Source organism: Anopheles stephensi, chromosome X (assembly GCF_013141755.1).
Source record: "Anopheles stephensi strain Indian chromosome X, UCI_ANSTEP_V1.0, whole genome shotgun sequence".
Classification (NCBI taxonomy): Eukaryota; Metazoa; Arthropoda; class Insecta; order Diptera; family Culicidae; genus Anopheles; species Anopheles stephensi.
This window is the reverse complement of record NC_050201.1, coordinates 3,307,805-3,332,816: the sequence shown is the minus strand read 5'-3', so window position 1 is coordinate 3,332,816 and position 25,012 is coordinate 3,307,805. Positions and strand designations below refer to the sequence as shown.

The window sequence follows — 25,012 nt, the reverse complement described above, 5'->3', positions numbered from 1 at the left end:
TACAAATTAAGATCCCTTATGTCACCTTTTGTTGGGTACCAAAAAAAAATGAAAGCTTGCGTTTTTTTTAAAGCTTTGTGGTAATTTAAATGCTATATCGCCCTTTAAATCATCGCAGAAACTTAAAATTTAAATGCCACCCGTGCTTTGAAAACTAATCCGGGACACAGACAGCAAGTATGCGACAGATTTACGTTGCGGCATCAACATGTCGCATCCGGAAACGTCAGGATGCTATGCATTTCAATACCTCTGCGCCGCACTGAATTCGGAGCAAGAGCAAACACAGGAGGAGGGAAGGGTAGATAAAATGGCTGCTGCTGTCAAAGCTTTCTTTTCCGATGCGTGTAAGCTTGAGTTTGCTCTCGCATTCCGGGCCAAGTGAAAATTGTGGAAAACTAGTATAATTTACATTCTACGGTTGTGTTTACCGTGGGAAACAGGCTTGTGATTGTTAGATCTATTCCGTAGTGCGCTTTGCGGTCTATTCTGTAGCCCGTCGTTTGTTGGGAATTCGACTCCGAAGTTACCGCACCGTGAAGCGTTCTCGATGGTCTGGAAAAGGGATGCCATGTCGGTCCCGGGCTTATAAAGCGTCTGGCGTTATTGGTTATTGTGCATCGGGAAAATAAAGTAGATATTATTTAAAAAAATCAGAACGAAAAACAAGCCCTTGTTCGACGTTTATTGTAAGCAGAAAATTTCTTCTGGGTGGAGTTACTTTTTCGCTCCGATTTCATACGCATGCCTCGGTACGATATATGTGCCAGGGGTAGCCTAGAGTCACGGCGCTTTTGCGTTGCAATTGTGGGTGGGTTCGATCTAGGCCGGGAACAGTAGGTACAACGTAAATGTAAGAGATTTTTAACAAGCAAGGACAGTAGCTTTACCAAAGTGTGTTACGTGAAGCGGCTACCCAACGGGGTGTTTTGGCATTCAGAAATATGATTGCCAATGTGTGTGATGCACGCTGTGTGAATTGTGGTTACGGCAGGATGTTGAACAGAACTTGAACAACACTCAACCTTTCCCATCAAAATCCCCCGTTCGTTAGCCCGGCAAGTCCATCATCGTGTTTAGGACAACACCCCCGGGGGCTAATAGTGTGCGGGCATAAGATGTGTCGGCAGTGGGGTTGAGTTTGGGGATAAGATGTCTGCACCGATCAAACGTAAAATTACACTAGAACTCGCTAGCAAGAAGTCCACCTTAATCAAGGATCGTCCCAGCGTGTTCCAGCGTCTTGGCACGAAAAAAATTGGCCGTACCGGAGGATCATCATCGCAACAACCGCAGTACCACGCACAGGAAGCTGGTGTACGTAATACAATCTCTAATTAAAAGCCTCTCCCACCTTAAGCTTGATCGTATCGTTTACTGTATGAAATGTTGATTGTTTTTTTTTTGTCAATTCCTTGCAGGAAAGCAAGGAAGAGATTGTGAAACGAATCGTATCGGCTGCTGAAGAGCCAGTTCCGGTAACAGCCCCCGTTACCGTACCGGAAAGTGTAGCGGCACACGCACGGCTCATCCAGGCACAGCTGGCGGCCAAAGCACAGCTGAAGGCGAACAAGCAGAACGCAGCCAACGTGCAACAGCCGACGGGAGGACCCGCACACAGCAGTAGTACAACGGTTGCAGAAAAAGAAGAGTTGGAGGAAGACGCGTCGAAGCAGTACTACCACCACCACGAATCGCATCATCATCACCATCATCACCACCACTACCAAAAGTATCAGCAGCAGCAGCAGCAGCAGCAGCAGGAACAGCAACAGGACCGACATCGGGAGGTGCTGGAGGTTAGGCAACGACCACATACACCCGACAGCCCCGATCGCAGGGTACACAGTCTAAGCAGCGAGCGAAGCAGCACCGCTGCCGGTGCCAGCGGTTGGGATCAGTCGTCGCTCGAGAATGCTGATCAAGCCATTCTAGAGCGGAAGCGTAAAGAATTACAGCACGAGTTGAAGCTTGAAATGGACGCTAGCTCGAGCAAGAAGAAAGACGGTCGCAGCGAAATGAGCAAAAAGATGAAAAAGTTAGTCAGCAGTTCGCACCGTTCTCAGCAGAAACTGCAGCAGCAGCACCTGCACCATCAGCATTCGATGCAGCAGCAATCACAGCACGGTCACGGTGGCCACGGCCACAGCAGCCATGGACATCAGCAGCTGGCACAGCAGCACACCTCCTCGAGCACCTCCGAAAGCTCGAACAGTAGCAGCGGTTCCGAAACGACCGAATCGGATTCGTCGAGCTCGTCCAGCTCGTCGTCGCACAATTCGAATCATCGGCGGCTGAAAAAGCGCCACGCCGTCGTCCGCGCCCGGCGTAACGAATCGAGCTCCAGCTCCGAACCGGTCACCACATCCACCTCGCTCGGCACCTCCAGCAAACTCTCCAAGCGACATGCAAAAAAGCTCGCGGTGGCGGCGGCCGTCCACGAACAGGCCGAACGCAGCAAGCGCCTGCTGGCGAAGGCAAGCAAAGGTAGCGGCGGTGCGGGCGGTGGAACTGTACTGCTCACGAAAACGATTCGCGTCAAGAAATGCATACCGAGCAGTCCGGGCAGTGGCACGCATCACGTATCGCGCAAGCTATCGTCCCGCGAGCTGTCGCCGACGAGCGGTAAAGCGTCCTCGACAAAGTACGCCCTCAAGGCGAAGCTGCTCGGTTCGAGCTCGTCCTCGTCGAAGAAGGAAAAAATGTCGGCCCTCGATGCACGGGAGCGGGTGCGGGAAAAGGAGCGCGAGCTGGCACTGCGCGAGAAGGAGCGCGAACGCGAAAAGGAACGCTTGCGACTGCGCGAGCGCGAACGGGAACGGGAGAGGGAAAGAGAGCGGGAGCGACTGAAAATGCGCCCCGTGTCGCCGCGGATGCGTTCCGGCGCCGCATCGCCCGTCTCCTCACGCGGTGGTGGTGGTGGTGGAAGTGGTGGTGTACCGATGCGCGAGCTACAGGGCAAGGGAAAGAAAAGCCCCGAGCGACGGTTGTCTTCGCCGATGTCTACGGTGTCCGCTTCCCGCTACCGGGAAATGATGCCGATGCGCCGTGAACGCACGCCCGAACTAACGCGCGAAGAGCGCCGTCGGCACGAGGTCCTGAAGGAGCGGGAAAGACGGGAGCGTGCCGATCGAGAGCGGGCCGACCGTGAGCGCGAGGTGCTGCGCGAGAAGGAACGGGAAGAGCTACTGGCACGGGAACGGCAGCGCGACCGGGACCGGCTGGTGGCGAAAGAACAGCATCAGCATCCGCACATACCACCGCAGCCGCGTGGCCTACGGCGCGATAACGACGGTGGGCTGGAAAAGCCGGACCGGCACCGGCCAGTGGAACGTTTGCTGCCGCGTCCGGCAGAACGTGCCCGTGCATTGGCAGCGGCCCGATCGCCGGGCAAATCCGTCGACCGTGATCGAAGCCGATCGCCCTGTTCGCCCGGCGCTTCGCGCGGGTCGAGAGGTGCAATGCGTGAACGTGATCGATCGTACGAGCGTACCGCGTATTTGCACGAAATGCACGAACGTCGCACCTCGAGCCGCTCGCGCGAACGGGAGTATGCGGCCAATCTTGTGTCACCGCCGATGCGATCGGCACGGCGTGATTCACCACCACCGCACTACGACCGACACGCTGGTGGACTGGGACGGGGTGAATCGTCCGTTGGTGGAAGTGGGGGAGGCGGTGGCCGTGTCGAGTACCGGGTGGACCGCAGCGAACTGGCCTACGACGAGCGCATGGCGATGGGGGGTGGTGGAGGCGGCAGTCGCGGTGAACGAGCAGCGTGCGGTGGGGGTGGTAGTGGCCGGGATGAGTACGTGCGGGATTATCCGGACGATCCGCTACCGAGACGGGAACCACCACCGCATCACGATCGTGGTGGCGGCTGGGAATGCGAACGTGTGGAACGGAGCAGTCGGTACGAATCGCGCGAGATGGGTTCCGGCGATCGACGGGGCGATTGGAATGACCGTGGTGATCAGCACGGTTCGATGGTGGATCTGGACGGGAATTATCCGAGCGGGAGCGAACCGCGTGGGTCTCGCGCTTGGGATGAACGACCATCGTGGAAGGATGGCCCTAGCGAATCTTGGCACGGTTCGGACAAACCGGACCGCACCATGGTACACTCGGATTGGAAGTACAAGGAGCGCCAGTGGGACCACGAGCATGGGGATCGAGGTGGCAATGGACCACCCGGTCCTCCACCACCCTCGCATGGTGGTGGACACGGGGGACATGGTGGTGGTGGTGGTGGACCACCATCGCGCCGATCGTGGCAGCAGCCACCGAATGCTGGCGGTGGAGGCGTCGGTCCGTCCGGTGGAGGGTCCGGTGGGCCGGGTGATTGGCACGTTTCAAAAGGTGGACCCGGCGTAGAGCACGAGCAGCGTGGTGATTTTATGCATCACCAGCAACGTCCCGGACATCCAAACGAACGCACCATGTTCAGGCGCCACCATCATCAAGGCCCTTACCATGGCCATCCGCGCAAACCGCACATCGGCGTTGGTGGTGGTCCGGGTGGTGGAGGACCAGGCGGACCGGGTGGTGTCGGACCGAGCGGAGCGCTTAACCGGTTCACTCCGAACAAATACAGCCTGAATCGCACCCAGGCGAATCTTGCCGAGCGCCAGGCTGGCATGGGTATGGTTCCGAGTCAATCGCCCAACCAGCACGGTCACGTCCACCGTCAAACGCCACCGGTGGGTGGTGGTGGACCTTCAATGCAGCCACCTCATCATGGTGCGCCTCCATCCGGTGCGAACCAATCACCCATGGGACAGCAGCAGCAACAGCAGCAGCATCATAACATTCATCCCATGCAGAATCAGCGACAGACAGGTGGCCCACCCGAACCGCACATGCACGGTGAACAGCAGCAACAACACCATCCGCATCATCACCATACGCATCATCATCATCCGCAGCAGCATCAGCAACAACAACAAACTCAACCACCAATGGGGTTGTCCCATCGTCCGCCAGCTGGTAGCTACGATCCCGAACCGAAACATCTTGCTGCACCTGCAACAGTAGCACCACCAGCAGCAGCAGCAGCAGCAGCAGCAGTAGCTGTAGCAGCAACAACAACAACAGCACCACCACCAGGTCCGGTCGAGCCACCCGTGCAACGTTGCCAAGTCCTTGATGAACCGGCCAGCCCAGCGCCGGAAGATACTGGAGCATTGGTCCAGGTCACCCCAGCTGTAGCGGCTGCCGGTTCCGGTCTGCTAGCACCGCACGAACCAACCTCACCGCAAGATTCGGCCTCTGGTACGGTGGTGGCGACTGTCAGTGGTGCTGTGGTGGTGGTGGGAAGCGCACCAACGACGGTAAGTACCGCTACGCCCGCTTCGCCTGCTGCGGAAGACACTGGCACCGTCGAGGCCGCTGAACAGACCGCCCAACCGCACACCGACGCGATGGAGGTGGACAACTTGAGCGAAATCAGCGACGATCCGGACGACATTCTGACGCGTGACGAGGTAAGCTACTATGTACACATAAACGCTTTTATGTTGTTTCTGTTTTGTTAGGAACATCCTAGGGGATCGCACTCTCTCTCACTCTCACTGTTCCACAGTCTCTCGGGTAGTGTTTGTGGAGTTACCTGTGTGAACTGTTGTTCGTGAGGGTTTGTCCTGGTACTACTACTAGCTGAGAATAATGATTGTACAAGCGCTGCCTAATTTAGGTTGTCACATCGCACTTTGCTCTAGCTGCCATTTTGTTGATTTTCCACTCAGGAGTTCGAAGCACTCACTACTAATGCGAATAAGCACTCAGTAACGTGAAGTAAATCAGAGTGAATGAGTTAGAATATTGAGTTAACCTTTCGGTGCCGAAAAGCCACTCACTCAATACACGTTTTAGCTCGTTCGTGTGTTTGATATGTGTGTGTTATCTTGGCTTAACAACCCCCTCTTAGGTAATTTCTGCCATTTCTGGTTTAAATCAGTCAGTCCCCTCTGGGGGTCGGGCCCAGATGAGATTTGAACCTCGGTCCTGCCGGCTCGGTCGCATCTACTACCGGGCCGCTCCAGTCGATCACCGTTATTTGTTAGGATGTACTGCATTTAACGATGATGTCGTTGTGGCTTGTGTTAGGTAGTGAGCTCGAGAGCTACCGGGAAGCTTCGCCTCAATAAAATGAGGGCTCTGAGCGCACTCTTCGATTTCAAAAAGGTAGTTCCGCATTCCCTGACCTCACGTGGTAGCTCTTCGCACTCTTCGGCCTCTTCGCCCTCAGTGAGTTCCCGGAGCTACCGGGAGGCCTCACCTGTCACGTGTTAGTGAGCAGTTGCCCCTCTCCTCTTTAAAAAGCGCTGCTTGACCCCACACTCGTTGCGGCACTTAACGTTGAACGTGCAAAATATTGTTTATGTTACGTGCTGTCTTATATTATGTGTAACTGCTCATAGCCAATTTACCAGGTTTATCCTGGTTCGCCTGATTAGAGGACCTCAAGTCAACACTTGTCATTCACGAAAAAAAAACCATCTTATGTGTGTTTCATGTCGTGCTTTTTTCTTATATTCATCTTCCGATCATTTTGCATCCTCCCCTTTCCCTACCACCCCCCTGCCCCACCCCCCCACCCATTGTTGTGCTGCTGCTGTTGTTGCACGTTACTAACCACCATCCCGGACTGGACCTGAACCTGAATCCTCCCCCCCCACCGGCGATTGTTTTCCACGGCGTCAATGTGGTGTGATGTGTGGTGGTAGGAAATCAATGACTACAGTTCAACGGCGTACGAAGCGAACGGCACCACAACCGATACGAACCAGCGGACGGTGGAACAGCCGTTGCAGCAGCGCCGCCGGCCACCATTCCTGTCAAAGGCCCGCTACAAATCGTACGAGGACGCCATCGTCGACGGCCTTAAGCCATGTTTGTCGCTTACTGTAAGCTCGGGTTTTGTTTCTGACTGTTTGCCTTAACTTCATGCTCGCTCTCTATTCGCCTAGCATTGCTTTATCTCACACTCATTACCTTTTGTTTTTTTTCGGTTCCATCTGTACTGCTTTCTGTAAGCTCTTTTGCATGATGATGACATGATTTTTCTCCCTTATTTCGTGTGCCATCTTCGCCATATTTTAGGTCTACATTTTGTACTTTCTTTATTTGTGTGTGTGTGTGTGAATGTTTGGTTCTCTTAAGCACGTTGTATAGACGATTCATGCATTCATGTATCTTAACAATCCGCTTCAACTGTCATCAACGAACGGTACATGAAGTGATCTGAGTAACAAATGTTACAGTGAGACGACGTACAAATGAACACCTCGGTAAGTTAGCTATATTGCTGTGAATGGTTCAAAATTATTGCAAGTTTTTTGTTTTGCTTTATTTTAGCTGAAATGTGTGCGAAACGAACATCTTCTTTGCGCCTTTCTGAGCTACTGGCCATATAACGGCTCTCTAGACTTTGGACAAACATCCAGGTCTCCACACGACAAGAAAAGGATAAAGTATAATTAATTTACAACGCAATTTCTGAAGGACGCGTGTTTGCAGTAAGGAATTGTGTTACAAAAAAGTGTACTAACTAAAGATTTTCTCCCCCATCTATTTTTAGCTTCATCTTCGCAACTATATTGCATGACGAGCACGGCCGACGAATCGAGTCAGTAGGATGATAAACGATTTATTCTGATGAATCATCGATCGCTATATAAAAGTGTAGAAGGAATAAATGAGCTCTAAACACCTAGTATGAGTGACTGTTTAAATCCCCAACTCGCCCGTGGTTGGATTCGGTGCCATAGTAAAGCTGTACTGCATTATTATTTAGCATAAAAATCGAGAGTGCAGCATGTTTCACATCGCATGTCCCGTGTTTCGGCACCGTGTTGAGAGTGATTTTTTTTTAAATTAATTTTGATTTGTTGCGATAGCAGCAGCATGAGATACTTTAGAGGTTGATTTCTTTTGCCGATATTTGTTTGCCTTCCTTTGCACCTGATTGTTCCTTGTTCTGCCGTTCTGACTGTTTTTGTTTGTTTTCGCCATTCGTTTCCCTCTCACAGGACATGGGCGCCAATCCGCTATGTGATTCTATCTCGACCGATCGCAGTGGCAGCAGCCAGCAGGTTGATTTGGTCGGCAACGAGGCCGAAGCAATGGAACTTGGCGGTGTAGCAGCAGCGAATGTGCCGACAACTGCGGGCACAACCGTTCCCACAACATCGACGGTACAGCTGCCTAGCGAGGAAACGGCACACCCCGAAGCCGATGCAACATGCACGGGTTTGCCCGGTCCGGATAGTAAGATGGTGCCGGCGACCGGCAGTGCCCCGGAACCACAGCCGGACGTCACGAAGGACGTGGGCAAGCTGAACGCGAACAAAGAGCTGAAGGAAGAGATGGATCTCGATTTCGAGGAAATATCGGACGGCGAGCTTGAAGCGGAAGAGAGTAGCCGAAGTCGCGGGTTGGGCGATCCGCTCGGTGTCGATTGGGGCAGCCTGACGCAGGAAGCGCTGCGTCCGCTAAAGCCGACCAGACAGCTGGAAAAACAGTTCCCCATATCGGCACGGAACCGGTGGAAGGCACACCACATCCTGCTCGACATGGGCATCTCCGTACGGCTGGCGGGCGCAAACTATGCCCAGCGCGTGCTGACCGAATCCAAGGAAAAGCTGCGGGAAGAGCTGGAAGAGTTTCGGGCGGCTGCTGCTGCTGCTGCCGCCGGCGGGCATAACAAGCGAAACGAGGAGGATAGAGCGAACGATGACAAGTCGGTTGGCGGTGACGGTGGTTCATCGGCGGACGGCGACAATGCATCGATCAAGACGGAACAGTCCGAGGAGGAGCAAGCCGGCACCAGCACAGCAAAGAAACCGGTCGACGGTGAACGGATGCCGACTGACAAACAGCCACCCCAACCGGAACCATCCACCAGCAGCAGCAGCGGCACGATCGCAACGAGTGTCGAGCGCGAGCTGGCAGATGTCGATCGCATCCTGCACCCGATCGCCGCGGTACATGTGGCGCTGCGCGAACAAGCCCGTCTGCGGCGGAATCTTATTCTTGCGGCCGAACCCGTCCCCGGTCAGCGGCACCAGTGCGGACGGGCACTGAGCGCACGGAAGGATCTGCAGATCCGGCGACAGCTGTGCGGCTTTCCATCGGCGACACTTGCGACGATGACGTCGTGTGCGGCCGGTGCTGCTGCCGGCTATCTCCATCAAGAGCTGCATGCGGACGCACCGCTCGGTGGCGGTGGCGGTACGACGTCCGCCACCCTGCACGAGCAGATCGTGCAAATGTACCGGCAGATGGTGGCCCAGCAGCAGGAGCAGCTTCAGTCACAGGGTGTTTGCACCACACTGGCAGCGGTGTGAGAGTGTCTGGTGCGACCGTTTCCGGTCGCCGGGACCAGCAACATCTGGGAGTGCGCAAGTGCGAACCGCGCGGAACCGGATAGGCAACAACGAATTCTCCGACCACGACGGTCCGGGCTTTGGTTGCGCCACCGTAACTATGGGCCACGGTTGACGTCCGTCGCGGACGTAACGGCGCTGTTGCGTAATGCGGGTCGCCCGTAAAGCTTTCGTGACTCATTGTCACAAATCGTTGGACGCGGATATGAACAGAGCAGGGGTAACCTATAGGTAATTTTTTTTGGTTATACATATATTTTTTATAATTATTTATATCGATACGTGCAAACAACAAAAAAGACGGTATGCGGCAGATACATACTTTTATTCAAGTAATCGCATATTTTCGCATCGTATCGTGTTTGGGTGCAACATATGGAGTTAACGCCCTATTTGGCGTATAATAAATAGTCAGCCCGCGCCTCATTACAAGTACCTCTTTAACCTTTTTTTTCAACAATCGGTAGAGTAGGCGGGCAGTTTGGGCCTATCTTACCCTATTTCCGTGCATAGTGTATGTAAAGAATGGAACTTACCGCGTACCAGAGCTTGATCGAAATGACGTTTTAATGAAATTCTATACGAGAGAGTATCGACTGTCTATAGTATTGCATTGAAGGTGTTGCCGTTTTGTTCATCAAAATTAAGAATCGTAATACTGCATACCTTGATAGTTATAAGTGATTGTGAAAAGTCATATAAGTCATCCAAAAACAGGTCAGCACCGAAACACTCACAATGCCGTGAATCACGTGCGCGCGCCGGTCAACGTGTTAATAACCAACCAACCAAGCAAACAAGCATAAACTCTGTTACGAACCCTAAGGGAACCAACGCTAAAAAGAAGGTTCCGTTTGTGGGACAGTTTTATGAGCCATCGTTTTAGCCGTGGTTTACGGGAGCTCGTAAGAGGGGGGTTTTTTTTTTTCTCGTTTGCTTGATAGTCACAAAAATACATCTCCCAAGATATATGTTATGTGTCAAGAAGTAAGAGATCAATGCTAGCATAGAAATTAAGAATATTTGTACATCTCGAACAATAAAGAGAAACAGCGCTAGATGTAGCGTACGGTAGACAAACCAAAATTGTTCGATCGGTGATCGGTAGCTCGGAAGCACAGATGACACACATCGCTTATACTGTGCAAACCTGCCTGTTCCAGAATAATCCTGTTCAGTCACCAGGGTTTGCCAATATATTGCCAGGTGCCTTCTAATGAATTTTCCAACACCCTTCCTACCTACCTCTGCTTCGGTTCTCATCCCATCGAGCCGTGGCTGGGAAGGAACACATTATCTAATCGTAAATTGGCCTAATTACCTCACAACCAGGGGCTGGCTGACAGAAATCTGGCAGAAATCTTTCTTCTTTGTTGGCTTTTGCTACCCTATTGAGCAGCGAAACAAATGCGTCCGTTGTAAACAATCGAGGCACCGAGTGATCGTTAGCAGTTGTAAAATAGCATCAATTGTCTGGCACTCAGACACCGGCCAGTGCATCAGCAGCTAGTTTCAGCGAGTCTGACCCGATGCGTTCTGCGGTCTGGGCGGAAGCATCAGCAGACTAACAGAAACAGATGCGCTGCTCCGGACGGGTCGTTGGACACGCGAGTGGTTAAGAAACTAAAATAGGAAACGAAGCTGAAAGGGCGGATTGCATCCTGATTCTATTTCCATTAAGATACTAAGCACGATTGAACTATTCAGAACCGTCTGTTTGCGGTGTGCGAGCTGTAGAGCGAAAAGGGGGAAAGAAAAAGATAATCATTCGCGCGTATCACATCCAATCTCGGATATTATTTTAGCCAGCGCGGTTTCAGACTTTGTTTATGTTTATGTCCGTGCACGTTTTCACTCGTCGTTGCGCGCGTTTGACCCACGCACATTGTTACCACGATTCCGGTTGAGTAGCAGACGCAGTGAAGTGTAGTTTTAGTTTTATATTTTCCACAGTATTATATTTTCCATTGAAGGAAGAAAAACTTTAAAACGGTGTCACTTCCTTGTCCTTTCCCAGGCTACTGGTTGACGCACCCCCTTCTTCTTCCTTTTTTCCCTGACCGTTACAGCTGACATTTCGGTCATCCGGTATCCTACTGTCATCCGTTATCCTACTGTCATCCGTCACTCTACTGTCATCCTATCTTTCCTAACATTCCCCCCGCCCGTGACCAACTACGTATGGTCACCTTGAGTCTTCAGGTCAAGTAAGGCTAGCTTCGCCACTGGTCTTCTTAGTGTCCCTGTAGCTGTCCGAACCCATGCTTGCCGCACATGGCCATCGAATCCTCTTATAACGTCTTCAACAATTCCTCTATTCCAATTGTTCCTAATTGTACCTTCTAACACCAGTACCAAATCTCCTGACCTAATCTCACGGACATTTTCAAACCATTTACACTGTCGCGTGATAACCGGCAGGTACTCCTTAATCCACCTTTTCCACACACCGTCCAGGATATGCTGTGCTAGTTTCCAATTTCCTCTTAAACTGTCCCTATAGTTCGTCGGTAACGCTGGTTGTTGTTTGATCCCCGAAGAACTCCCTAACAGGAAGTGGTTTGGTGTGATCGCCTCCTGGTTCTCCGGATCTAACGGAACGTAGGTCAACGGTCTGGAATTGATCATAGCCTCAGCATCGTAGAGAACTGTTGCGAACGTCTCATCATCAGGAGTGTTCTTCACCTCCATCACTGTGCTAATCGCTGCCTTCACTGAGCGTACCATACGTTCCCATACTCCACCCATATGTGGAGCACCAGGCGGGTTAAAGGTCCAACGGGTGTGCTCGTTGGTGAAAGTTGCCGCTAGGATGTCATTGCGCTGCTGGATCTCCCTCTGCAGTTGTCTGCTAGCACCCACGAAGTTGGTCCCGTTGTCGCTAAAGATTTCCACAGGAGCACCACGCCGCGCCACGAATCGCCTGACCGCCATTACACACGATTCCGTTGACAGACTGTGCACCACCTCCAGATGCACGGCTCGTATGGTCAAACACGTGAATAGTGCTACCCACCGTTTTTCGTTTGACCTTCCTCTCTTTACCAACACCGGTTCAAAGTAATCCAGTCCAACGAAGGTAAATGCCCTGACGAAAGCTGCCAACCTCTCCTTAGGTAAAGGTGCCATTGGTGGAATTTGTGGTAGCGACCGCCGTATTGTGCAAAATGCACAACTCTTCGCTACCTTCATCACCAATACTCGCAACTTAGGAATCTGGAATTGTTGACGCAACTCGTTCACCACCGTTTCGTTGTTAGCATGACGATAGACTCGATGGTACCGATCCACTATCAGCTCCGCCAGTTTACAGTTGTTTGGAAGAATCACAGGATACCTTGCGCAGTACGGAACTTCCGCCGCCGCCCCTATTCTCCCACGCATGCGTAACACGTTTTCTTCATCCAAAAATGGTAGCAGTTGGTAAATACGACTTCGCTTAGATACCGTTTTTCCTTTAGATCCATCGCCGCCATTCTCGCTGTTCAGGATAAGAATTTCTTCCGGAAAGAACTCACGCTGTGTCTGCTTCCACAAAACAACGTTTGCCTTGCAGAGTTCTTCGTGCCTGAGGTTCCCTCCTAGCGCTGGTTCATCTTTCACCTTCCTGCCTAGATTGCCCACATATCTTACGATCCACCCAATCGTCCTCTGCAGCCTCTCTAGTTTACTAAACCTCTCGTAAGGAATTGGTAACAATCCTGTGTCGGTGGCTTCGACATGCAAATTTACTCGTCGTTCCTCGTCCGCTGTGCCGGTATCAACCGACCTCTGTTTCGGCCAGCTGTCTTCCTTTTCCTGCAAGAACCATGGTCCTTGAAACCACGTGCTGTCGTAACTGAAGTTCGATCTTCCTTTCCACTTCGTCGCTTCATCCGCCGGATTGTGGTCAGTCGGCACCCATCGCCATTCATTCGCCGAGGTGCTCTCCAAAAGCTCGACCACTCTATGGGCCACGAAAGGTTTGTAGTTTCGGGGATCTGCTCTTATCCATGACAAGGCGACGGTACTGTCCGACCAAAGCACTCGTCGTTTAGCCTTGATTGGATGATGTTCCTGCGTGTATAACAGAAATCGCGCACCCAAAACGCACGCCTGAAGCTCTAGCTTCGGTATGGTGAGTGGCTTCAATGGCGCAACCTTAGCCTTTCCTCCCACAAGAGTACATTGCGCCTCACCCGTGTCGTCGACAATGCGGAGGTACAATACGCATGCGTATGCGTGTTGACTGGCGTCGACGAACAAATGCCATTCGCTGTTCTCGTACGTCTTCATACAGGCTTCCGTGAAGTAACATCGAGGTATGCGTATGTCGGCAATCGTTTGGAAAAGATCCACCCATCTGCGCCAGTCTCTGTATTGGTTGCTACTAATCTCCTCATCCCACTGCGTGCCGGTTCGCCATAGATCTTGTATTAAAATCTTCCCGTGTATTACGAACATCGCCAGCAGTCCAAGGGGATCGTACAACGACATAACGCACCGTAATACCTCTCTCTTCGTGGGAATCCGCTCTGCAGTTAGAACGCCTGATACCGCCGTGCACGCCCGAGTGCAGAATCCTAATTCATCGGATGCAGGATTCCAACGCATCCCCAACACGCGTTCCGTATCATCTCCCGTAGATGATAAGCATTTGATGGTACCGCCATCTGACTCGCCGAGAGATTTTGTAACCATCAAATCATTTGAGCTCCAGTTCCTGAGTTCAAACCCACCGTTGCGGAATATCTCCCTTACCTCCTTGGCTACCTGACACGCCTCTTCTACCGTCCCGAAACTGTCCAAGAAATCGTCCACGTAGGTACTCTCAAGGATGCCCTCTACCGCTCGTGGAAATTGTTCGATGTGCTCCTTTGCGTTTCGATTTTTGACGTACTGTGCTGTAGCCGGTGAACACGTAGACCCAAACGTCACGACGTCCACGATGTAGGTTTCCAACTCGTGTGCAGGATCATCCCGCCATAAGAAGCGTTGTGCATGCTTGTCTGCTTTTCGCATCCTAATTTGCAAAAACATTTCCTTCACGTCTGCACACGTCGCCACTGCATACAGACGAAAGCGGAAAAGTACGCCAGGTAGAGACATAACCTCATCCGGTCCCTTGAGCAGCACGTCGTTCAGCGAAATACCCTGTGCCTTAGCCGCCGCATCCCAAATCAAACGAACCTTTCCCGGTTTGTTTGGGTTCGTCACCAATCCTATTGGCAAGTACCAAATACGTTTCGGGTCAGCCTCCGCCAGTTCTTGCGCCGTAGCCTTGTGTATGTATTGCTTTTCCAAAAGATCGTGAATCTGGCGGCGTACTTGCAGCTTGAGCTGCCCATCTCGTTCCATCCTTTTCTCCAGGCAATCAAACCTGCGACTTGCCATACCGATACTAGAAGGAAGCTGTATATCGTCCGCCTTCCACAAGAGACCCGATTCAAAACGCTTGCCGATACGAACGGTAGTTGTTTCCAAAAGGTGTTGCGCACGTCGTACATCCGGATCTAATTCGACAACGCGAACAACTCCCACCTGTTCTAAGTCATAGAACTTGCGCATCGTTTCGAGAATCTCTGCCTGGTTGTTGCATTCGCAAATGTGCAACAACCGTTCACATTCCACCTTCATCGGCTTCCCATAAATGCACCAACCTAAGCGCGTCTTTACCGCGATGGGGTCACCAGCCGCTCCTTCTATTGTCCGGAGAGGGACCATCAATCGCAGGTTGTCCAACCCGATTAGCACCTTGGGTTCCGCATCATGATATTCCCTTACCGGTAGGCGTTTTAGATGTTTCCACCTTCCTTCGTCCGGTACGAAGGATTGACGAGGTAGATTCAGCTTAGGAACCGTCCGTACCGAGTTGATCGCGAAACTCTTTCCGGAACCGACGGGTCCCACCTTGAAATTTACGCGCCTGGAACCAGCCTCAACCCTGGTAGTGTCTCCGGTCCAACGGATGCAGAGAGGTTCCACCTCCCCTTCGACACCCAATTCTTCCGCTAAATCCTCGTCCACTAACGTCATGGACGAACCTTCATCTAAAAAGGCGAACGTTGTCACCGTTGACGTCGGGCCATACACAGTGATGGGTACAATGCGAAAGAGCGTATTCGAAGAAGATAACGCGTACTGGTGGTGATTACTTTCCGCTACAGCCCCTCCGTTGGTTCCGCCATCTCGAACCGATACCGAAGCACTGGTCCCGTTACTGACCCCACGCTCCTCATCTGCGCCGTGTAACAACGCATGATGCCGGTACGTACACCCCTCCCTGCCGCATACTGGTCTGTTGTGGCACGTCCGCCAATTGTGCTTCCCCAGACAGCCGAAGCATAAGGAAAGTGCACGCGCCTTCATCCAGCGCTCCTTCACCGCCATCGCACCAAACACGAAACACTTATCCACCTCGTGTCCTCTGTTGTTGCAAATTAGACAAGATTTTCCTACCTTAAAGTGATTCGTTCCGGATGGCGTCGCTCCCTGCGTCTCCACGTGCGTGTGCACGTAGCCTCTCGTGCTGGGTTTCTTGCGCTCCGCTTGTTTCAACGATGGTGACTCCCGGCTGCTTAACACTTCCGCGGTGCTCTGCAACTCGGCCATATACTCCCGGAACATCAGAAGATCCGGCTCCTCGATGTGGCTTACAAACCGCGTCCAATTGTACTGCTCACTTATCGGCAGCTTCTCCACGATCTCCTTCAGTAGCAGCGGGTTGGTCAGGTGCGCCTGTCGTCCAGCAGCCTTCATGTGGTCCACCATGCTTTGCACTGCCTCGCCGAAAGCAACCACAGTTTCCGGCTTCTCCAAACACGGTGCAGGGGTTCTATGCACCTTATCGATCAACGCCGAGATGAGATGTGTTGATCGCCCATACCGTGATCGTAGCGTCGCTATCACTTGCGGCACCACCTCCGGCAACAGCAACCTGCTTCGCACTGCTTCTAGCGCGGGACCCTTCAGCGCCTTCTGCAGTCGTAGCATGTTTTCCCAATTGGAAAGACCGCACTTTTCCGTGGTGTGTTCGTAAAACGTTATGAATAGCGGCCAGTCCGCCGGGTCACCGGCAAACACGGGCAATTCGGTAGGTGTACCACGATACGCGCCTTCACGCTGGATTTGTTCACGCTCCTTCCGCTGTGAGTGCTGCACCATATTATCCGCCGCATGGGAGGGTAACAAAGTTGATGTTTCCGGATTGTCTTTTATCCCCAACTCCTCGGCTAGCAAGTCCTCTTCCTCCTTCACGAATTTCAGCTGTAGTTCTAGCTCCACCCGTTTCCTCTCCGCCTCTTGCCGGCGTTTCATTATGGCAAGCCGGTTAGCCAAACTATCCCTATCGTCAGCAAGAGTGAGGTTATGTGTTGCCGCCACGCTGTCGCTCGTGTGCCGTGGACGAGGGCCTTCCGTGAGTTGCTTCCTAACCTCAACCGTTTTGAGGTTACGGTTTTCGGCGTCCTTTTGTGGCTCCATGTGCCTGGTCGGCGTCCGCTTTACCGCTCCAGTGCCACCCGTACAAGCGACGCAAAACCACTTCCTCTTATTCATCGTCTCCTGTGATTCTGTTATCCCGACACACGAGAAGTGCCACCATGTGTTGCAAGCGTCACAGGCCACATACAATTTGTCCGCCACGGAATCGCTGCATACCTGGCAGCAATCCTTTCCATCCATTTCCATCTTTGAACCGTTTTAAAGGCTTTTAGTGTTACCACGATTCCGGTTGAGTAGCAGACGCAGTGAAGTGTAGTTTTAGTTTTATATTTTCCACAGTATTATATTTTCCATTGAAGGAAGAAAAACTTTAAAACGGTGTCACTTCCTTGTCCTTTCCCAGGCTACTGGTTGACGCACCCCCTTCTTCTTCCTTTTTTCCCTGACCGTTACAGCTGACATTTCGGTCATCCGGTATCCTACTGTCATCCGTTATCCTACTGTCATCCGTCACTCTACTGTCATCCTATCTTTCCTAACACACATGTTCACAGATGAATTTAACCGTGTAACTGGTTCTGATCGGCAACCGATATCCGATTTCAGCGAAACGGCTAATATCGATTTCAACCAGCAGCTTCAACATGATGGAATTTAAAATCGCCGTATTATATCTTCCGCCCCCCCGGGCCCGGCATCGAATAGCATTACTTTTCCATGGAATTTCTGCTAGAACGAAAAGAAAAGAAACTGGTAGATTTTTGCACCAAAACCCTCCAAAGCCCGACGAGAAAATGCCGGAAGCAATAATCATATGTGCATTATGCGTCGCGCGCAACATGACGGCTGTAGTTGGATTTAAATTTAGAGCAACTACACCATCTTCTATGTTGCGTCTAGGGGCAGATGTGCCCCCTCCTCGGTAGATGCATATTATGATGCGTTTGAAGATCAAACGGGTTTCGTTCACAGGTTAGAATTTAATGTTGCTACTACGAAGTCTGGTTTCTCTGTAACGGCGGCAGACTGTTTTGTCCTCTCATTCGTGGGTGGGTTGTCTATTAAGCCCCCATCTTCGCTCGTGTCTAGTTGAGTTGATGAAATTTGAGCTCATTTCTATATGCTGGCCAGAAGATAGCCGGAAGTGGAACGTTTTTTTTTTGGGGGGGGAGGGGGGATCTAAAATGCTAATATAAAGGTGGTGTACGTACTGGGGGCTGGTGCTATGTGTAATTGCTGTGTTTGACGCTACAGCCAGGGATGATTAATTTGCCCTTAGCGCAGTGAATCGATTTATGCGTTTTTAGTTTAAAGGAGAAAAAGAAAGAAATCCAACCCCATTAAATAGACGTTACGAAGAAGATGACGCATAATTTGAAAGAACAAAAAAAAATCTTTAAGGTGTAAATTATGCACAAACCAATCTCGATCGGGTTGCGCACCCCTGGTGTAGCTTTATTTCTCTTAACGCGAGAGCGAGAGTGAGAGACGCAGATCGGGCAAACGTTCATGCGAAACAGGGAAGGAAAGAGCGAGCAAGCGATAGACTCTGTTTGCACGATCGCGCTCGCTCGTTCTCTTTCAACGGTGATCGTTTACCGGAGGCCGCAAATGCATCTTCCTTCACTGGCACCACATTCTGATGTTTTCCTTCTGCGGGTGTGCATACAGAGTTGTTTCCGCCAAACCGTCGGGTCGGGAAGTGATTAGTAGGAAAAAGCGTGTCTAATAGTTGATGCGGATTTTCGTATCGCCGCCAGCAAGTAAAGCAGCAGCAGCAGTACGGCAAGCCAGGCGCAAACCGCACGCGTTCGCAGCGTTGCGGCTCGAAAGTGTGCGTGCCCGTGTGTGCGTGTGTATACAAACTTAAAGAGTGCAGGTGTGTGAGACGGGGCAGGAGCCACGGTGGGGCTATCGTTTGGAGAAATGTCCGCTTTCGAGTAATGTCCGCCGTCGAGTGAAAGTAGTCGGCGGCACCTTGCGGCGTGTGCGTGCGTGTGTGCACAGTGTGAAGGAATTGTTTTAAATTAAACGAAAAAAAGGGAACAGAAACCGAACATAAAAACACAGTGCCGTTTGGAGAGAGAAGTTACAAACAAATAATATCCTGCCCCGTGCACAGGTTGAGTCGTGTTCGATCGCCGTGCGTCAAAAGCGAGCCGAGCGCCCGCCGAATGAGAAGAAAACCGCAAGAAAAAACCGGTATCTCGCTCAGAACTTCTCACCCCGAAAGAAAAGAAAAGAAAAAAAATACCTTCAATCAACCGTTGCAGAACGCTGCCCAAAAGCCACGTGTCTCTATGTGTGTGCGTGTGTGTGTGTGTCGGGTTATACCTCTTCCACCACACCACCTTAACGGCAGTCGCGCGTTCTTCTCTCGTACCTTTCGCGAGATGCTACTGATGATGATGGTCATCAGCCTCCGAAGGTCATCATCCACCAGCGTACGATAAAAAAAAGGCTCCATCCATTTTCTTCTACTGTTTCTGCTTTGCTGGTGGCACACATTGCTTCCATCTTCCATTCTCGAACAAAAAAGAGCGCCATTTGTACAACAAGAACAGTTCTTCGTGCGCGCTGACCGCTTGGACGCCGAACATCATGACGTCTTCGGCGGCCCAGTCCCATCTCACGCCGGCCGCCCCGACCGGCGAACGGCCCCTCAGCTTCTACGACAACCTGTCGACCTCGTCGTCCGGTGGCCGAACGATCCAGTATCCGGACATACAGTTCCGGTTCGATGAAAACATTCCCGATCGCCGGTCGGTTCACAGCACCGCCAAGTCGGACTTTTTTGGGCTGAGCGTGGCAGCCCCGTCGCCGGCTGCTGGTCCGCTTACCCTGGACGAGGTCCAGTCGGCCGCTCCCGCCCCCAATGCCACCACCAACACCACCTCCCTAACCAGTACTCCGCTCCGAGGGTACGACAATAATGGGAGCGCCGGTGGTATATCCGCTGCGTCGCCAACGTCCAGCGGTGCGTCGACTGCACCGATGCGTTCCCCATCGGTGTCACCGTCCAGCGTCGGGGAAATGGGAAGCGAAGCGACCACCAGCACGCCCCGCTGCTCGCGTCCCAACTCCACGATCAAAACCATCACCATCAAGCTGCCCGATACCAGTGGCCCGTCGGAGGTGAGTTTGTATTGCGGCCCTTTCTAATTTACCCGTAGCGTTATCGATGGTATCCGGATGGGATTTGGGAATACCGGTGGCTGACAGAAACCGAATTTTCCATCCTATCCCTAAAGTCCATGGCCTAAACCCTCTTCAACGCACATACGGCTTACGAACACAATGGAGCAATTATTGGACCCCTTTGGCCGGGTTAAGCCGAGCACGCGCGGCTCGCTCAATGGTAATTCCGTTTTCCCCACCAGGGCAGGAAGGAAAAACGCCACAATATGCTCACGCGCCCTTGGGCCGGTTCATTGTTTTCACGATCGGTTCCGGCGTGTGTTTTATTTTGTTTCTTGCGGGCGGGTTGTTTGTTTGCGCGCGCCCCCCCATGTGTCCGCGGCACTGAACCGTGAAGAATTTCACCGTAAAAACGGCATTCGCGGTTCGGGTTGCCGCGTTACTTCATGCCTTCCTTTGGCCGTCTCCCTCTCCCATTTCCATGCCCTGTCGATGTTTTTATGGGCGCAAGGGTTCTACAGGCATGATCTCATATTCATGCTATTTTGCCCCCCCCCCCCCCCCCTCCCCCCTTTTGCTGACATTGCGGCGTGATCGTTTTTCGCTGGAATTTGTCACCGTCCGTCAGTCACATGTGTGCGGGTGAGTCACATACGAACAATTTCCGAATGTAGAAGCATGGAAAAAGGGCTTTTATTTTGCTGCAGCCAACCCCCTCCTCCCAACCCCTCCCTAAAACTCCTCCAGCACCCCACCCCTCACAAGTTTAAAACCGATAGTCTTATCGCTAAACGGTGGCAGTTCTTGTTGAACTAATTCAAAACAATTGTTTTCGGATGGTGAAGCAACGTTCTCGCGTTGTTAATTGCGTTTGTATTTTTTTGCCCATGGTATAGAATGTTTTCGGCTTTCATTCGTTTGGTGGGTGGGTGTGAGAAAACAAGGGCAACCGAGGAGGGTGGCCTCGAGCCTAAATACTTTCCGAACGGTTCGGCAGCTAGCCAAATCCGATGCGCAGGGGCTAATTCTGTGCATGAGGCTTATTTTACTCTTTCAAGCGATTCATTAACACCGGTCGAGCTGCTGCTGCGTAGATTTTTTTCTTTTGTAATGCCAAGCTTCGTCTGCCTGTAGTTCGTCATAAATCGACGGTGAGCGAGCGAGCGGCGCCTGCACGTTCGAACATGTCACGGCGATATTGAAATGATTCAAAAGCAGCGTCTTTTATTTCGAAACGCAACTATTAGCTGTTCGAAGTCATATCTCGTGTTGTGGACAGGCTATTCAACTACGCAATTAGAAGGTCAGTAAAAATGGATGACTGGAACTCAACTGAATCATGGCAGAAGATAAAGATGGTGATCATTTTTATTACAATTCGTGCTAGCCCTCAAAATAGCGATGTTATGACTGCTGCCCTATGCTCCCTGATGCTGTAAACATTATCAGTCGTAAACTAGTCATTTGCCCGGGGGCATTCATAGAGGGCGTCAGGTTGACTTCAGATGATTACGTGGAGTTGTTAAGTCACACTAGTCAAGCCTTGGATAACAAAGGTAGCCAATGCGAATGGTAGGGCCGTATGGGAGGAACGGTCCGGATGGGATTTAAACCCCGGGACCTATCGTATGAAGACTGCCTCGACTACCGGATCTCCCCCAAAACACCTACTAATGTCTAAATTAAAACAGTTTTAAGCACCTCTCCAGGGCTTGTTCGAGGTTCCCAGACAGAATTGATACGGTGATCGATAAGCGTTTTCACCCGACAGACCCTGGAATCGAATCCCTTCCCTTGACACCTTCCTCGGGAAGCCTGTTAATGCTAGTGCCAAAGAAAGGAGAGCTTGAATCCGTAATGCTATGCTTTTGTCTCTTTCTAGGCCGTGTACATGACGACGACCGTGCCGCAAAACTTTACCAAAAACGCCAGTACGCTCATCGGTCGACACAAACCAACGCGCAGCAGCCTGCGGCACAGCCGGATGCTGGTGGTGAACAAAACGGTTCCGGTCCGATATCCGCCGGGCAATTCGCTCAACCTGCGGCACCTGCGCCTTTGCCGAACGGTGATGCAACTGCAGGTGTTAATCGGGCTGGTGCTGAACGTGATCGGGCTCGCCATCATGGTGTGGTCACCGTCCACCAACACCAAGGATAATCCGTACTGGTCGGGATTGATTGTAAGCAGCGTCGCGGGTCGCGAAGAAGATTGCGTTGCGCATCCTATCAAATGCCTTGTTTTCTTTCCTGCTTCCATCCCACAACAGCTCATCGTCTGCGGCGTTCTCTTTCTGGTGCTGTTCCAGTTTAAGCGGGCCCGAACCGGTACGGGCAAGGCAGGCACCACCGCCCAGAACGTATCCCGACTGCTGCACCAGCCGCAATCACCGTGGCGCGAAAATTGTTTTCACTTTTTGCGTGTCAACGCACTGATCGTGCTGCTGCTGACCATCTTCTTTACCATGCTGGCGTTCATCTATGCGCTGATACACGCGACCAATCTGTCCGCGGATGGTTTACGGTGCGAGCCACAGTTTACGTTCAACGTCAACACATCCACCTGCGTCTGTACGATCGATACGCGCGCGGTACGGGCAACGGTTGCGACGGTGGGCGCCAACGCAACGAACGCCGCGGATGAAGTTGGGCTGAACGATACGTTACCGCTTGCCGGCATCCTCAGCGGCGATGGTTCCCATGCACCCGAGGGTGTAATACGGCTCGAGTATCGGTAGGTGTTTCGGTCGCGTTCGGCTGTTGCAAGCACCCGGTAATCACATTTTACTTCTGTCCTGCTTCCTAGTGACTTTAACTGCAACGAAGTGCACAGCATCTGGTATTACGTGATGATTGTCTCGACGGTTCTAAATCTTGCCGGTTGTCTGCTGGCAACCACCTTCCTAGTCATCTACAGCATCGAGTGTATGCGGCGATCGGATCGGCCCACCAACCGTTCCAAGCATGGCGGCGAATCGGGCGGCGACCGGATGGTTGACGGTGCGATTACGGCAACTAACAATCCCATCGGATGCGTGCAACCGTCCCCCAACAGTAGTGCACCGGATGGCGCGACCCAACCGCTGCTGGTGACAGTCGCCCCTACCCAACCACACGCACAGCTGCCAGATACTAGTCTGCTTAGTAGTGGCAGCAAACAGGAAGCAGCCGGAGGTCACACCGATACGACAATGCTTTCCGTGGAGGAAACCACCCTGACGACGATGCTTTCGGACGAGGAGGACAAGGGGCCGATGGCTTGATGGCGTTACTTCCGATCAGCGTTACCGAACAGTGCTGCAGCTCTGCGTGGGACGATGGTGGTGGTGCTACTGTACAACTAGCTGCCAGATAAACTAGCCGCCGCGTGGCGGATGCAATCGGGAATTGAAAGCTCCAGTAACGAACAGTATTTGTTTTTAAGCTTAAGTGTAGGTAAAGCCCTCCGTGGAGATCAACCCCCACCCCCTCTCCCTACGTGTACATTTTCGTTCTTAATACTTGGCAAAGTGTGCTTAAGGCGTTCACATTCTCTTTGATTTAAGTGCGGAAACGTTGGGGTTTGTTTTTTTTTCTTCTCTCCGTTCTTCTTTGTTTCATGCCAAACAATGCAAACAAAACGGAGTTAGTGAATAAATGTGTGTTTTTTTATTAAATATTTTGAAACAGTCCAGGAGCGCCTAGGGACATGATACGCGACCGAAAGCTAGAAGCCGCTGAAACAGAATGATAGGAAGAAGTTTGGAACTAGAATCTATTCCCTATTCGTAATGTGAGATTGATACTGGCCATGGTTCTGTGTGTGTGTGTGTGTGTCGGCGCTCATGATGAACAGCCCGGCAAGAAGGCATGATGGTTTTGATTGACCGTACCTGTTGCTAGCACTTGGTGTGCAATGAAGGGAGAGATTAAATTTATGCTAATTAAGCAACACACCGGCACACGCCACAAAACACACGCCGAGTGTATCATCTTTGATGCGTGAATATCATTCTGCCACGCCACGGTTCAATCCCTGTTTTGTTTCTTCCCGGAACTGTCCGGCCCGGTTCGCTTCAACCAGCTGCAACTGATAAGGTCGAGCCCGGGAAATGGAAAAGCACCACTGTTACGGACGGCTAAAGAAGCTTTCCTACTCCCCTTTTTCTGACATTAATTTTCATTTCGACCGATGCGCTCTCGCGTTAACCCGTCTTTTTTTTTGTATTTTCGGGGGTCAGCAGGCCTCATATGCCGGCACTCTCGGCATCATACATTATCGCCCGGTGCTGCTGCTAACAGCGCGAAAGTTAGTTGCGTTAAAAGATAGCGGTACGGACATGATTCTACACGGATGTGAACAAAACTCGGGAGGGAAGATGCCCTACGAAGCGGCGGTACGCACACCGGTACAGTCCGAATTAAGCATAAAGCCCGTGCGGCGAATCGTAAATACTAATTTCGCTTCCACATTTTTGCACTTTCCACCACCGCGAGATATGGCCGGGGTGGGGGGCGGTACTGCGTCGACGGGTACAGTAGCAGAATCTCTGCATATGCTGCGGCCGCGCCGGTACATCACGGCCCAACCGTTTGCTCATCACTTTCAACAGGTGCGTACCGGCATGGGGTGGGTGGGTGGATGCTAGGGAGGAACCAAAGCGTCCCACCACACACCACAGATGTGTTCCACGCACGCACGGCAGCCGGTAGACGTATTCTGCTGGGGTGGGTTATATGTTTTCCTCGATTCGGCGCTACACTTTCCCAGCCATTTCCCGGACGATGGCGACCGTGGTGAAGTTTTAAATCATTTTCCCTTTTCCTGCCTTTCCCGGGTGTGCGTCTGTGTGTGTGTGCCAGCAACAGAAATGCGATTTACTGTCTAGGGCCCGGTTGCTAATTACGAACGGGGCGCGTGAAAAACAATAGATTTAATTAAACTCAATAATCGCTAACTAATTGGGGCTTTCAGCAAATGTTGTACAGATAGAAGAAGGAAGGCGAAGGGAAGGTGGTAGTGTCGTCCCGTGCATTATTTTGCCAACAAACAGCGTAGGTTGCGGTGCGTTTCCGTGGAAAACAAGG

The 25,012-nt window shown here is 51.9% G+C and overlaps 3 protein-coding genes across 4 annotated transcripts; 2 read left to right on the top strand and 1 right to left on the bottom strand.

Moving 5' to 3' along the window:
• The first annotated feature begins 226 nt into the window (after positions 1–226).
• Positions 227–10,456, top strand: LOC118504313 (filaggrin-like). Of its 2 annotated transcripts, XM_036038622.1 has the most exons (4): positions 227–1,317; positions 1,422–5,483; positions 6,726–6,905; positions 8,031–10,456. In XM_036038622.1, the coding sequence occupies exons 1-4, from the start codon at positions 1,153–1,155 to the stop codon at positions 9,345–9,347; spliced, it is 5,724 nt and encodes a 1,907-aa protein (XP_035894515.1). In that variant the 5' UTR covers positions 227–1,152; the 3' UTR covers positions 9,348–10,456. The 2 variants fall into 2 exon arrangements, with proteins under 2 accessions (XP_035894515.1, XP_035894525.1); XM_036038632.1 differs by lacking the exon at positions 6,726–6,905 and having other exon boundaries at positions 246–1,317.
• Positions 10,457–14,410: 3,954 nt separating this feature from the next.
• On the bottom strand, positions 14,411–16,682 carry LOC118507042. Its single transcript, XM_036045427.1, has 2 exons — positions 14,478–16,682; positions 14,411–14,431 (listed from the first exon to the last, which is right to left on the bottom strand). The coding sequence occupies exons 1-2, from the start codon at positions 16,680–16,682 to the stop codon at positions 14,411–14,413; spliced, it is 2,226 nt and encodes a 741-aa protein (XP_035901320.1).
• Positions 16,683–18,392: 1,710 nt separating this feature from the next.
• Positions 18,393–23,603, top strand: LOC118504305. Its single transcript, XM_036038610.1, has 4 exons — positions 18,393–19,943; positions 21,829–22,128; positions 22,216–22,679; positions 22,752–23,603. The coding sequence occupies exons 1-4, from the start codon at positions 19,410–19,412 to the stop codon at positions 23,206–23,208; spliced, it is 1,755 nt and encodes a 584-aa protein (XP_035894503.1). The 5' UTR covers positions 18,393–19,409; the 3' UTR covers positions 23,209–23,603.
• Positions 23,604–25,012: the final 1,409 nt, after the last annotated feature.

Bases quoted from the DNA above. Each gene is read 5' to 3' on its own strand.
- LOC118504313 (XM_036038622.1), top strand. From the start codon at position 1,153: ATGTCTGCACCGATCAAACGTAAAATTACACTAGAACTCGCTAGCAAG. The intron at 1,318-1,421 runs GTACGTAATACA...AATTCCTTGCAG, and splicing joins ACCACGCACAGGAAGCTGGT to GAAAGCAAGGAAGAGATTGT. The intron at 6,906-8,030 runs GTAAGCTCGGGT...TCCCTCTCACAG, and splicing joins AGCCATGTTTGTCGCTTACT to GACATGGGCGCCAATCCGCT.
- LOC118507042 (XM_036045427.1), bottom strand. From the start codon at position 16,682: ATGAAACGCCGGCAAGAGGCGGAGAGGAAACGGGTGGAGCTAGAACTA. The intron at 14,432-14,477 runs GTTATGTCTCTA...GTCTGTATGCAG, and splicing joins TGCTCAAGGGACCGGATGAG to TGGCGACGTGTGCAGACGTG.
- LOC118504305 (XM_036038610.1), top strand. From the start codon at position 19,410: ATGACGTCTTCGGCGGCCCAGTCCCATCTCACGCCGGCCGCCCCGACC. The intron at 19,944-21,828 runs GTGAGTTTGTAT...GTCTCTTTCTAG, and splicing joins ATACCAGTGGCCCGTCGGAG to GCCGTGTACATGACGACGAC. The intron at 22,129-22,215 runs GTAAGCAGCGTC...ATCCCACAACAG, and splicing joins CGTACTGGTCGGGATTGATT to CTCATCGTCTGCGGCGTTCT.